Consider the following 14,578-nt stretch of genomic DNA (forward strand, 5'->3'; position numbering starts at 1 on the left):
CTCATTAACTTGTATGTATCCTGCTGATCTAAACCTGCTCCTGTTTTTTTCTTGAAAGATCCAGGAAAGAAATCATATTCAGCAAAATTGGAAACAACCCCTTAAGTTTTGTATTGCAGGGATGTACAACAAGAGGCATAAAGTAACTTTACACTTGTCCTGATAAATGTTACAACTGCACAAGCTTGTACCTGTTCATAACCTAAAACCTACACTACAAGCTTCAAACCAGTTTATGTAGTTCCCTGTCACAAGTGACAGCAAGCTGGTAGCAGTAAAAGTTACATAAGCAAAACTAAACAAAATGTCACAAGCTGGATAGAGCTGCATTAATCGTTTACTGCTTCCTAACAATGTACTCTTTATCAGGGGGGTATTGTCACCATGGGAACATACACCACATCTCGAGAATGAAATGTACACTATAATCAGCATCACCATTTTACTTTACAGTCTTTGTACTTTCAAAACCAGAATAAACATTTTGAATATTGATACACAACGTTGGCAATTAACCAATGACCATGGTGGGGGAGGAGAAATTCCTGCCCTCCTTGTGCACTACGCATCTTTCTGAATCCTTCAGCTTTGTTTTAAAGGATTTCGATGGCTTCTACTAAAGATGCAATGCAGTATGATCATGATCACCGAAAGACTCCGAATAGCAGTTTTAAAGAAGCAAAACATACTTCTCATTTTGTGTAACATAAGCAGACATTTAGAAAGAAATTGCAAAAGGCTTCATTCCAAAATGCAAATGGTGCTAAGTGAGTCTCTCGCATAAATATTTTAGTGGTGTTTAAGATGCAGGTACAGTATTCTGCGTCAGTCAATGATACATTTCACGTCTTGGCACAGAAGACCTGGAAAAGCTCTGGAATTACAGGAAAGAATATAAATGCAAATACCTCTCCACCCATTTGCATTAGTGTGCTGAATGTATGCCTTTTGTTTTCCAGTTTTAAAAATTGTGCTTCAGAAAAAAGAAATCCCTTTTTTATGTAAAGCATCCCAACTGCTCACTTTGGGTGGGAAAAAAAAGGACTTTGACGCTTTAATGTAAAAGCTTGCCTGAACACCTACTGCTAAAGCAAGAGTGTCTGCACAAATAAGGGGATCTAAAAGCAGATTGTAATATTGCAGAAAATCCATGGAAGAAACTTCTATGCAGATTTTTTACTGTAACATCATTTCTGTATTTTAACAGCAACTCAAAGCTTTATGACCCTTATTCACTACTGAATGCAGTACATTTGCAACAAAGTTTTATATAACTTCTGGCAATGGCCAGTCTTTCAGACCTGGATATCTCACGCACTCTGAAAAAGACAACTTCCTACTTGTTGAAGCTCATTGAGATACAGCCATCACGAAAGGCGCTACACAAAAGCATGCCACCCATCACACACGTGCCACATGACAGCCCGGCCTGTTTCTGCCGGAGAGGAAGTCCAGGTGCAGCAAGCACAAAAACACTTAGATTTTCTCATCTACTTCTCCTCGTTAAGACAAACGCGGTTGAAATTTGCATGAGATGGTACGTTTCGGAGACATCGGCGTGTGTGGCAGGGTGAGACTCCTGTCAAGCCCCAGCTGGTTCCTGCCGAGAGCCCCATCTCCAGCAAAAGCCAGCAAATATCGGCACCTCCTCCTCAGTCCCCAGTCAGGCAACAGGCTCTTGGAAAAATACCCCACTCACAAACCAGCTAGTCTTCTTGGACTTTTAGTTCAAGAGTGAAACCTCTGAACTCTGCAACGGGCAGGGCTCTGCAGTAAAAGACGATCTTCAAGAGGTCTGCGCTTTGTTTTTTTGCATGTGTTGTCACATACAGTATTTGCACTTTGCCAACAGATTCCCGGCTCCGCACAGCCTCTTTTCAGATGCCAATTTGGGTTCAGCTTGGTGAGGCACCCCACCAGTAGCTACCACACAGCTGCTCTGGCACTTGGAAGCATGTTGGCACATTGGCATTGAAGAAAACAGACATTCCTGTTGGAAAAATCCAGACCACTGTTGCTCTTATCTAAACATTCCTTGACGTGAGCACCTAACCTCTGAATCTGTGCATGAAGCAGCAGTGCTGTAATCGGTGGTGCTCGCCCAGGGCTGAGGGAGCTTGGGGGTGAGGGTGGGAGTTGGGATGCGGGCGTGACGGGACTCAGCCCTCGTCGGAGACATGGGAGGAGAGGAGGCGGGGGTAGGGCCCGTTGAGGCGGTCCAGCTCGTCCACCTGCGGCAGGGGGTGGTGGGTGGCCGGGGCGGCCCCCTCGCCCACGGTCACCAGGTTGGGCACACTCTTGCTGCGTACACACTGGAAGTCCACGTGACGGCTCTTGCCCTCCTCCTTCTCCCAGGACAGCTGGATGAAAGGGCGCTGCACGTAGTTGTAGATGACCTCTGACCGCCCACCTGGCCGGCGCTTCACCTTCTCCTTGCACGTAGGGTACCCTGGGAAATAAGGAGATGTCATAATTACCTATTAAAGACAAGGGCTGGAACCGGAGGTAAAACCAAACTCCTGTTTTTTCCAAAGTAGACTTTTCAAACTCCCGGCAGTAGATGGCAGCATTCCAGCATACAGACCTTGCTGCTGAAACCATGCTAATTACTTTAACATCTTCATCTAGGGCAATTTATACTGAAAACCTAGATATGAATTGGAAATATTAACTGTGCAAACACAACTCAATTTAGTGGTGTGCAGTAAGCCATACAATTAGCTAATTAGTAGAGTGATTATACCCGACTGCTGAACCGATGTTGGGCTCTTTTGAGATGAAAGTCACTGTGAAGGCAATGTTATTGAACTGGGCACTTAAGAGCTAACCCATGTGGGACCTTGTCATTTCTTCAGCTGGCATTCCTAAGCTATGGCAGCTCACAGAACAGCAGGAGGAGACTGGGCGACTCACCCTCGATGCCAATGCGGATGTTCTTCAACCCTCTTTCCTTCAGCAGGGCTTTGGCCACGTCTCTGTTCTCAATGTACTTGAAGAAGCGGTACAGCTTGGTGCTGTAAAGGACTGGACAGAGAGACCAGGAGAGGTCAGGCACGCTGCTAACACACCACCAGGTGGCTCTCTCAGGTGAAGACTACCCCACACAGAACTTCAGAGAGAGAGGCACTCATGACAACATGGCTGAGGCCACACCTTCATTCAGATTGTTCACAGGCAGGAGTTTTACCCGTTCTCTCACTACAGCTCTTTATTTTCTGGCTATTCAGTACTCACAACAAAACCTGTTAAATGCTACATAACCAAAAACCTGAGACATTTTCTTTCGGCCCCAAAATCTGAGACCACAAATAAGGAATGTCTTAATATATGAAGAGGTGGAATCGATCAATAATTTTTTTTTCATATCACTGACACAGGTGTGCAATCTTGGCACGCCTTATTAAAAGCTAGCACATGTGGGATACAAACTCCAAGTGGTCTAGCGTCTAAGATCCAGTGTTACAAGGTGGCTCCCAGTTTCCAGGGCCAGCTGAAGCAGTGACTCACACACGCGTCAGCCTCGGAGACCTGCTGAACCTCCCTGTGCTTCAGCTTTCAGAATGAAACACACAACCGAGTTCCTGCTGTATGTGATGCATTTTCCCCACCCTCTAACTGCCGTAAGGCATTACCCAACTGTGATCACATTAAGTCCTGTAGCTGTAGGCTTCTGCAGTTCTGTTTAAAGTGGCCAGAGAGTCCTCCCCTTCCTCCACCCCCAATTGCAGGTTGACAGTGAAACCCCAGACAAGCTGCTTCTCGAGAGATCTGAATGAGTCAGCATGCCGCATCATGGCTCGGTAACATGTTCCGCCCAGCCAGCACACCCATGCCGTCTCTCTGAGCTTGGGGAAGTTGGCCGCAGACAGTGAAACCCACTGAATTTCTTTATGCTGTTGAAAATAGCTTGTGCTGCTTTTGATCTGGAGATTTGCTTATTTTTCCAGGGATGCGAGTCATTCGGTGCCCTCCACCAAGAACTACAAGGGTTGCAAGACTCCCTGCAAAAAGAAGGCGCTATATGTTGGGAACGAAAGCAGCACAAAAAGAGCACATGAAAATACGGTGGGATTCATTTTGCTATTTGTAGGGGGCAACTTGACGAAGATGTCTCACTGAACGTTCTACAAAAGTTGTGCTCCGAGTAAACCCCTGACAGAGCTCCGCTGGTGATCCAAGCCTCCTCACTGAGGAACTTCCTAGTACAGAAAGGTGGGAATGAGTGGAAATGCTATACATGCTAAGATAAACAGCAATCCATCCAGGCTCTGCTACAGAGGTAGTGCTGCAGTGAACAAACACTGATCTTAGATCTCCATTGTGGAGAGTGCTCATGACATATCGCTGATGAAATACAGCCTCCTACCCTCCAGCTTTAAAGTACTCAATCACCAAAGTCTATAAAGGTCAGAAAGACAGCGTACATATTCCTGCTTCTGAGTCCAAGCTACCCCTTCACCAGTAACAGGGAGGCAATGATGGAAAAGCACATGGACACCACATGTCAGACAGCTGGCAATCCCTCCCTCCAGCTGCAGAATGTTCCAGGATGAGAGGCAGTTTATTAAAGGCTGACAAGGAGACACTGGTGTTGAAAACCACTCTTTTACAAATGTAGCTATCATGGTTAATGTTACAACTGGACCGTTCGCATGTTCTACACAAATTTGTACAAAACACTGCAAGATCAGTCTGTTGTTGCATTTTGGAGCAGGTGATCTGCCCTGCTTTAACATCTATCAATCTTTTAGCAAGTTTCTGAAGTTCTTTTGTGTAGGTCAGCATGTAGCCAAGTCATTCGCTCAGCTCCACAGTCCCAATCCCACTTGCTCCATTTCTCAAGTTAACAGCTCTCTCCAAGTATCTGTGGGTCCCGGCAACTGTAGCCCTAATCCTAAGCCCCCAGTGCAGTTAGACAGCACAGACTACAGAAGCTACAGATGGTCAGAGGATGGATCAGCGTCCCAGAAGCCCTTACTCTGCGAGTACTCCTCGCCCATGGGCGGCGGGTGCTCCCGGTCCCAGTCCACAGTGTCCTCGTCGGTCAGCACGACGATGTGACACTCCCGCTCGCCGCCCTGCGCGCTCGACACCATGGCCGGCAGCACCAGCTCCTCCAGGAAGCCCTCGAACTGCCTCCGCGCGCCGTCGTTGGACAGCTCATGGAGCAGGGCACCTAGCCGAGGGAGAGAGAGAGGGAGCTTGGCTCTTACCCTTGCCCAGGACGGCAGCCAGTCAGAGGCAGGAGATCTGCCTCTGCACAAGCGTGGCACAGCTTGCCTTTGCTCCTGCTGCACCTTCGCCTCTTCTGGCTTTCTACATCCACAGCAGTTAGACATTAGTTCCGAGTGACTCTGTATGTGCATTTTCTCTTCTCGATTTGCCAAAACTTTCTCAAAAATACAGCCAAATTGGAGGAAGAGGAGGTGGAGGCTGGCGCACTCACTGAGGTCACGGCACTTCACCGTGCCATGGTCGAAGTTGATACAAAGGTAGTCGCAGGCCTCGCGGAGCTCCGCCACCGACACGCCATCCGGACAGCGCAGGACCCCCGTCCGGTAATAATCCTGGCAGAGAGAGCGAGGTCTGGGATCAGCCAGAGCAAAACCGTAACACACCCCCACTGCCTCCTGCTCCAAAACCCCAGGGCTGGGGAAAAGCCTTTGCCTGCCTGACAGTAAGGTGATCCGCCAGAGCCAGGCTCCTCCATCTCACACTGCTCCTAATGCTGCTCCAACCTCAGCTGTCAGGGAAACTTGCTTTCAAGATTTAACGCACTTCTTTTTTAACCGTACACTCACGTACCACTACACTGATTACCGATGGCAACTTCTGACAAATTCTAGTTCCATCAAGAAAGTCATCTCTCCAAGTTACAAAAGTAACTTGTTCCTGGAATGGATTCCTTTTTTGAAGTAACCTTCCCCAACACTCCCTACCTCTCCTGTATATCAAGCAATCATACTTCTGCATCACAAAATCTAAAGCACTCCTGGTCCGACATGTGCCGACAGCCATGTGACAGATCATGAGAGTATCACTGTTCCAGGCTGTTTGCCTCCGGGTGTCATCAGTCACACGTCTTTTAGTTTCAATGATTCTGAGAGATTTGTAACATCTCTCTGAGGAGGATGTGTTTCAGACACAAATGTTTGCACCCTAAGTCTGAAACAGCTCTATGCGCAACGTTAAATGTAATAAGTGTTATTATATCATACCAGTTCCTCCAAAAAGTGTTAACTGCACTCATTTCTTGTATCTAGCAGTAGGCATGATGTTAAAGTGGCTTTAACAAAAGGATACATGTCAATACATATGTCTGCAAGTCTATAGATGTCCTTCAGTTGTCATTAATGTCTCATCTACAAGAGTTTGGAAGTCATCCACAACCTTATGTGCATGCATATATATACACAACTAACTTTTTTGTTGTTATATTTTACACAAGGTCTAAATAATTTAAAAATCTATTTTTTTAAACCAATGTTTTAAAAAATGTTTTATCGATCATCTAATAGGAGTTTTTCAGAACGAATACATTTCCAAAGATGCCTCTGAACGATGCTTTTATTTCAACACATAAAGAGATGAGCTGAAGCTCTCCAGGGGTTTTCGACAGGCAAGTTAAATCAAACTTTCCAAGAGGAAAGCTGGCAGCACAGCTGATGTCTTTTAACACCGTACGAAAACAAAACCTTCCAATACACTATGACACAAATAAAAAGCAGAGCCTGGTACTGACCAGAATAACCCGGAAGATGGCGGCGCTGATGCCCTCTGCAACCTCATACTCCCCCTTCTCATTGGGCCGAGTGAAGTTGTGCTGGCGGGCCGGCCCAAACATCCTAGACCAAACAGAAAATGGACACTGTGCAGACAACTGCAAAGACTGATGGGTACAGAGATTGGCAGGGCCTGTTAATTCAACAAGGATTCCAGGTCACAAATTTGGTGCTTCTTAGTTATGTAGTTTTCACCAAGCTCATAGGCACAGAAAACCAATGGTTTCTGTGAAGCATTTTAGTTCTTCAATGATTTTTCTTACATTAGGACAAGAAAATGACAAATGATGCACATCTCAGTCAGAGTCTACTGTATATCCATTATTGGAAAGATGCTCATTCCACAGAAACAGAACTTTCTCACGCATTTCATGAATATACATCTGTTAATAATTTAAACTGCGCATTTACAGGCAGTAAAAACCGATACTTTGCCCTGTACCCAAACATGAGTGGAAGCGACTCTCTGGCGCTGCCAATGTGACCACCCACTCCCGGAAAGGCACCATACCTGCCCAGCATGGTGTCTGAGTGGGCCACGAAGACCGCCGTGTCCACCACAAAACGGGTGTTGTCAACCACCAGCGTCACTCTCTCGGACGAGGCCTGGCCTGTGCCCGCTGCCTTGCCCGACTCGACGGTCATCTTTGAGCCACCCGGACCAGCGGAGTCTGCCAGGGAAGAAGAGGTGGCACGTCACAGCAGTGCCTGCGAGGTTCTTACACCAGCACGGTCATTAACGTCACTTTGGCATCCATGACTGGACAATACAGGCCGGAAGAAGAAGAGTGACATTCAGAGAGTCCTCAATGCCAGACTGGGGCTTGGAAATATGCTCAAAACACACTCCTCAAAGCACTTTTGCACATTTCTAAATTATTTTAGAAGAACGATTTGCGAAAGTGACATGGAGCACCCAAGTAGGATGGCCAACTGCTGGACGTTTCAGTTGTTGCCTTGTGCGTGCAAATATGAAAATCTGCAGTTCAAGAGGCAATGGTTTTAACACAGGCTGTCCGAGAAACGTGTGGGTTTGATCTGTGAAAAAGGACGATTTACAAAGGGGAAAACTGAGACAAAGATAACGACGCTTAATATTTCAGATAAATACAGCCTTAGACCTTCCAGGTGTATGGTGACCCAGTGGATGAAATAAAACTGGGATAAGGGTTGGAAAACACCTAGACTCACCTGAGCGATCCCTTTCTCTGATGCACTGCCCTCCACCCTGAGACAGCGCCACCTGGGGGTCAGTGCTGAGAATGCTTGCCTGGTATCTGCAGAAGAAGCGGGACAGGGGATAAAGGAACTGAGTCTGGCAATTTGCACTGGTGCTTTTGTGGCCATTTGCATTCGGCAAAGCAAAAATCAGACAGCGAAACGGACTACTTGACTGAATCAGGCCAGTAGGCCTGCACTAAAAATACTTTTATTACAATTCCTAATACTATAAATATATAAATGAGCAAACCACTGTACCTTGCAAAGACAGGCCTTTTTATCCCACAATTGCAACAGTGTTTAACGGGAACTCTTGCTTTTAACAACTTGATAAATTTATCAAATAAATTTATTTAAGATACAACAAAATTCTTTAAATTCCAGTACACTGACCTGGTTCTTACTTCATTTCTCAGAAGAGAGAGGGGTACACAACCACCCATACTACTGGGGCCTCTAGGAAGATGACAAAGATATCCAGGCTAATTAACAACAAAAATGTCCAAAACAACTAATGAATTGTATATAAAATGATCAGGATTCAACCTGATCTATCCATGAAGCAGGTAATCTCAACTCCCAGCTAAGTGTAGAAAGGCAGGGCAGGGGTTTCTCAGTAAAAACCAAAATATGGTCCTAATTTTCGGCTTCAGTGTAAGTATGCATGGAATGCAATCAGCATGTTGTGACAAGGCAAGGTCAGTTTTACCTGCTCCTTCGTATATTACAAAAACAGAAACCCCAAATACTGTCTCTCTATATACTTTTGGGTGTTTTTCCATTTCTTTAGCAGTGTGCGTGAACGCAGGTGTACATGTGAGAGTGTGTGTGTGGCAGTGGTGTTTGGGTCCCACTGAGCCCAGTAAATGGCCTGTTGTTGGCTCAGGCACTGGGCAGCGTACCAGCCTCTCAGCCCCAGGCCCAGGCCTCTGTCTGGACCATTACAGATCCTTACTGTACTCTTGCGCTCTGGCGAAACCTGAAACTGACCTGCTTTTTCATTCCTCTTGCCTCCTTTCACCCTCTGACGCACCTCCCAGTGGAAAGTTTTAATAAGTGAAGTAGAAGCAGAGAGAGGTGAAAGACAAAGAGGACAGTCAGCTGCGAAACTATGCGGCAGCCCGCCCGTCCCCAAACAAGGCCCAGAAAAACAAAAATAGGAAAAGGTTTCATTTGTAAAAAAAAAAGTCCCCTGCCCTCCTGCCCGGCCCCGTCACACAGCCTCGTTAGTTATTACATCTCGTTCTTTCCAAGACTTGTTTTATTTCCAGCCTTTTGACAGAGTATCCTTTTCATTTCATCCGTAAGCATCTCGGATTTCAGGCTGTAAGAGCAATCTGAAACTTAAAAAAAACTAAACAGAAATGGGTTTGCTTACAACCTGACTGGATATTTGAGTCAGACGGCTAACCCTAAATCTTAGGTGACCAGGTAAGAAGTAGGAAGGCTCTCAGGAATGAAAGACCTACTGTCATCCTCTGAGCTCCTGCACTATTTTCAACAGAAAAAAAAGAAAAAACGTTTTGCAGTGAAGGAGTCCTATACCACAGGCTCTGCGGTTCCTGCAGGGTTACATATGGGTTTTAAGAGATCTTCATAAAACATGAATCTCAAGTAACAGACTGCCACTGTTGTTCCTGGCTTTGACAAGGAAACTTCCGGGAACACGCATGCACAGGTGACCAATTTAACTGCACCCTGTTGCCAGTTCTGACAATGAGGAAGCAGTATTGGATTTTCTTTGAAAAAAAAAGGAATGGAAATGTGTGTGCTGGGGGAAGGCTGTCAACCGAAAAGCTGACTTCTGCACAAGACAAGTGCGACACAAGATGATCAAGATGATCAATGTTTCCTTCAGAAGGCGCACGCTGGATCCTAATTAGACGAGACTGCAGACGTAAGAAAAAGTGATCAGTGACAAACTGGGGAAAAGGGAGGAATGCCACAGTAAGACAGTGCGAGGTTACAGCTGACGGGCACTGCAGGTGGAGGCTCTGATAAAACTGCCGACTGTTAGCAGCAGTGAATAAAATGAACACTGCAGCAAGATGCCTGATCACTTTAAAGTGCCCAGCCACTGGCGCACATGAGAGACCCGTGAATCCTGCTCTGCTGGAAATGCGACAGGACGTCAGGGGAACTAGAGAGCTGGTCAGCGCAGGGCGGGGGGCTGGGATCCACTCGCTAGCCACTTCCAGTGCTACCTGACACTAAACCACCTGTCAGCCACTGCAGCCTTACAATATATTACCCTTATCTTAAAGAAACACACAAACAGCTTACACTTCTAACCACTGTGGATTTTTCAGCAACTGGCATTTTCTGAAGGGCTAAAGCCATGTCTGGCAGGCTGATGCTTTCACACCACGGCTTTAAGAAAAAGTGTCTGATCTCAAAACATTGTATACATCTTCTAGACAATGTAGGCAAGCAATAAAAAAAGGCAGACAAAATGTTAGGATACATAACGTAGAAATTAACATCGAGGGATGCTTTGTTCAAATTGTATGAAGTACTGGTAAGGCTCCGTTTAGACTACTGTGCACAGTGTTGGTATCTCATTATACAGAAGAGATTGCTGCTCTGTATTCAGTCCAGAGATACAAGTATATAAGATACAAACCTGATACAAGTGGACACTGAGACCCTGTGCTGTACCAGCAGCGGTCAGAATCCTCAAAGGCAACCCAGTGGGCTTTTTCTGAATAATAGGGGAAACTCAAACCAGAGGACGGAGGGGGAATCTACATGGAAGTGAAATTAGAACGAATATAACCCAGTACTGGGTTTCGAGTCTAATAGTGTTCTGTGCATATACGAACCAATCTAAGATTCATCCACTGCTGCTAGGGGTAGTCATAAAAGTGTGTCATAAAAGAGGAAAAACACAGAAAGGTTACAAATAAGGGAAGGTCATTCACCCCACTTAGCTTCATCGGTTGCTCATAGTTAATGTGTTCCAGGATCTAATCCACTTGTTTTGTTCTGGTGGACCAGTAAGTGGTGCTCTTCCATTTGTGACAGACATTTCAAACCTATATCTACTAGTGTGTGACCTGGGACCATACCAGGATCATCCATCCACCCTCTAACGGCTTCAGCCAATTATGGGCCGCAGGCAAGCCAGAGCCCATCCCAGCAAGTAACGGGCACAAGGCAGGATACACAGATGCGATCCATCTCTCAGTTAACGCCTGGCTTGTACTGAGAACCTGAGAACACCGGGTCAGACAAATAGGCCATGGCAAGGTTTGAAGGAGGGAGAGCTGCTGATCCCAGGGTCCTGGCTACATTCCACTTCCAAATCAAAGTAGCCTCATAATTCCACCAGGATCCTATTTTCCCCAATCTGGCCCAGTTTTCTTTCCCTAGTGAGAAATGGTCTGCCATATTTGCTTGGCATGTTGGCAAAGTCTACAGACTCCCACCGTTATTCTTTTAAACATAGCGTCTGAAAACCGCGCGTGTTCAATACTGAGGGATGCCCCCCCATCCCAAATAAAAACTTACTGTACGGTATATTAAAACTCCGTGGGTGTCGCACTCTCGTTGTTACTGAATTTAACTCCTTTAACTCCTGCAGCAATGACTATAACACTCGGACCCGTTCTGGCTCTCTAGACAGTACATAAATCAGGTGGACAAGCAAATTGTAGGAAAGCCAAAAAGTTGTTTCAAAAGTGGGAAAAGTGTTGCAATTCTAACCTACAGTAGGTCGCAGATGGTTTTAAGATACATCCCATTGAGCTACCTTCCAGTACTACCAGAAAGTCTACATTTCTTTGTTCTAAGTCATGTAGGTAAACCTTTTTTTTACCTCGTCGTCCTAAATTTCGTGGGGCGAGTCCTACGCACACAACGAGCTTAAAAACGGACTGACATCGCTTAAATAAATGAAACTCATAACATAAAGCGCTTGAAGTTCGCTGTCTTTCCCCCCCTGTAACTGCGCCGGCGACCTGTAAGACTCCGATTCTGCGTACACCTGATCCCGTTTACGTTACAAGGCTTAGCTTTCCCAAAGACTGGCGCTTCACGTTTCCTGAAACAGGGCTTTGACATCGATAACAAACCGGGTTTTATTAACCAGGTATTAAATACTAGGAAGCCCCCACCTACCCACCCACAGACTCAAGCCCTGAAATCGTATGTTTTCTACATGTTGAATGCTGTCTAGCTAAGTGCCAGGAGAGAGAGATGGAAAAATGAATGCTGCTGGTACTTACGATCGCCTCATGTCTTCGCCGCTGAACGCATGATTAACAAAGGTACTTCCTCGTCCAGGCAGTTTCTCAATGTAAGAACAGCCAGCTCATTGAATAAGAAGGAAAAAAACAGCCTAGGGAATTTGAATTGTTGCCGTCGGTGGCTTCTGTGCTCGTAGTCTGATCTCTCCTCCCCTACCCCCGAGCACAGACCTCGTCGACGCCTGCCAAAATAAGAGCTTTCCTAGGAGGCTCTCCCTACCGCAGTCTCGCTCGCTGTTGCAGTGACCCTGCTGCATTGTGAGCAGTTAACGCTTGTTACGCTGCAGGAATGAAACTAAGTCTTCGCTTTTTTGTTGGTTATTTATGTGTGTGTGTGTGTTGGGGGGGTGGAGAGGGAGTTGGACACATCTCTTAAAAAGCGACGCTACGTTTGATGCGCGTGGGTAGTATGCGATCTTAAAAAGGATTCGTTAATCAAATTATTAAATTAAGAATGTTACGTTTTCTGTTATTAAATATAAGCGTTATCTATGACCAGCAAATTCGTTTAGCTGCAATTGAACCGTAGTTATAACTTACTCCTTTACCCCTGTGTACTCGTTAAATCTTAAAAGCACTAACAAGGTGATCGGAATTTGGGTAACCTGTTGCACATATCATCTGTACAGTATACCCTCGGAGTTTATCATGAAGCATTTTAAATTAAATAACGCATGGTAAACTAGATGAAAGAATCTCCACATTTAATGGTGGTGTTAGATGCCTTACCGCCTTAAATTACACTTGTACCCAATATACTGACGTGGCTTAACTACAATGTCTAGGTGATTTATCTTAAATAATTTAAGAATCCCCAGTTTGGGGTCGCTTGTGTTGAAGTCTAACCCACGCACTCACGTGGGGAGAATCAGGAAGTACACACAGGAGATTCAGCGCTGATTGGAGGAGAGGCATGTTCCGTTCCTTATGATGTCACCAGAAGGCTGCAGGAGCCCGGGCCGCCGCCGCAAAGGTCGCTGTTGCGCCGGGAGTGATAACTACTTTAACTGTTCCACACGGACCCTCAGTATTGGGACTGCTGTTACAAAGTTTTTAATGTTTTAGTCACACCTTTAATAGTATTGTGATAGCTGTATTTTAAAACATAAAATGTCTTCCAATAGCTGTCTTTTTAAAATCTAGTTGTGTTTTTAAAATCTAAAAAATATATATATTTTAATTCTACAGTACATACAGAAATCAAGGTAAAAAGGATAGGTGAGGTTAGATACAGATACAAATTGAAGGAAATCATGGGCAAGCTAAGCGTATTTGTTAAATAAACACAATAACACTGTAAAATAAGTTAAAAGCCAGCAGCCATATCACCCTGCAACTCACAACTGGCAGCCCACTGAAGCTAAGCAGGTGTGAGACCTCCTGGGAAAAACTAAGGTTGCTGCTGGAAGAGGTGTTAGTGGGGCCAGCAGGGGGCGCTCACCCTGTGGTCCATGTGGGTCCTAATGCCCCAGTATAGTGATGGGGACACTATACTGTAAACAGGCACCGTCCTTTGGATGAGACGTAAAACCGAGGTCCTGACTGTGGTCATTAAAAATCCCAGGGCGTTTCTTGAAAAGAGTAGGGGTGTAACCCTGGCGTCCTGGCCAAAGTTTCCATTGGCCCTTACCAATCATGGCCTCCTAATAATCCCCATCTATGAATTGGCTTCATTACTCTGCTCTCCTCCCCACTAATAGCTGATGTGTGGTGAGCAGTCTGGCGCACTATGGCTGCCATCGCATCATCCTGGTGCTGCACACTGGTGGGGGTGGAGGGGATCCCCATTACCTGTAAAGCGCTTTGAGTGGAGTGTCCAGAAAAGCGCTATATAAGTGTAAGCGATTATTATTATTATTATTATTATTATAACAAGACAGCAGAGGTTAAGAGATTTCAAAAACAAGAAAAAATATTTTCAGCTCTGCTCATTAACATCTGTGTCCAATCGTCAGTGTATCTACTTCCAGAAAATAGCTCGATTTTTCTCAACACGTGGGCGACGCTGATCAAAGAACCGACACGGGACTGGTTCTGCAAAAAACGAAAACGAAAAGGGGAGAAAAAAGGCAAATGACACACGGGCCAGTGGGAGGGGTGTGGCCGAGTTGCCACACAAGAAATATTTCCTGAATCCGAGCCGTGACTCATTTGTGCTCTGCTGGAATTAGATATCAATGCAGATAAGGGGAAAAGAAGAGATAGTAACCCGCCAGGGGCTGTTAGCGTGCTGGCCAATTTGAGTGAAAGACACATCGTGTCCATTTTCATACAGCAAGGGGAAAATAAGCAAAGCTGGAGGAAACACGAGCCCCAAAAACAGTTCAT

At 45.6% G+C, this 14,578-nt stretch overlaps 1 protein-coding gene across 3 annotated transcripts; it reads right to left on the minus strand.

The window, feature by feature from the left end:
• Nucleotides 1-420: 420 nt before the first annotated feature.
• Nucleotides 421-12,441, minus strand: kctd20 (potassium channel tetramerization domain containing 20). Of its 3 annotated transcripts, XM_088921113.1 has the most exons (9): nucleotides 8,994-9,076; nucleotides 8,397-8,459; nucleotides 7,974-8,059; nucleotides 7,294-7,453; nucleotides 6,743-6,845; nucleotides 5,447-5,567; nucleotides 4,979-5,176; nucleotides 2,914-3,024; nucleotides 421-2,449 (listed from the first exon to the last, which is right to left on the minus strand). In XM_088921113.1, the coding sequence occupies exons 2-9, from the start codon at nucleotides 8,444-8,446 to the stop codon at nucleotides 2,160-2,162; spliced, it is 1,119 nt and encodes a 372-aa protein (XP_088777239.1). In that variant the 5' UTR covers nucleotides 8,447-8,459; nucleotides 8,994-9,076; the 3' UTR covers nucleotides 421-2,159. The 3 variants fall into 3 exon arrangements, with proteins under 3 accessions (XP_088777239.1, XP_088777240.1, XP_088777238.1); XM_088921114.1 differs by lacking the exons at nucleotides 8,397-8,459; nucleotides 8,994-9,076 and adding an exon at nucleotides 12,230-12,441; XM_088921112.1 differs by lacking the exon at nucleotides 8,994-9,076 and having other exon boundaries at nucleotides 8,397-8,516.
• Between the last annotated feature and the right edge of the window lie 2,137 nt (nucleotides 12,442-14,578).

This window comes from Atractosteus spatula, chromosome 7 (genome assembly GCF_055471065.1).
Source record: "Atractosteus spatula isolate fAtrSpa1 chromosome 7, fAtrSpa1.hap1, whole genome shotgun sequence".
NCBI classification, from domain to species: domain Eukaryota; kingdom Metazoa; phylum Chordata; class Actinopteri; order Semionotiformes; family Lepisosteidae; genus Atractosteus; species Atractosteus spatula.

Bases quoted from the DNA above. Each gene is read 5' to 3' on its own strand.
- kctd20 (XM_088921113.1), bottom strand. From the start codon at position 8,446: ATGGGTGGTTGTGTACCCCTCTCTCTTCTGAGAAATGAAGTAAGAACC. The intron at 7,454-7,973 runs GTGAGTCTAGGT...CTTCCCTGGCAG, and splicing joins CAGAGAAAGGGATCGCTCAG to ACTCCGCTGGTCCGGGTGGC. The intron at 3,025-4,978 runs GTAAGGGCTTCT...CTCTCTGTCCAG, and splicing joins GGGCGAGGAGTACTCGCAGA to TCCTTTACAGCACCAAGCTG.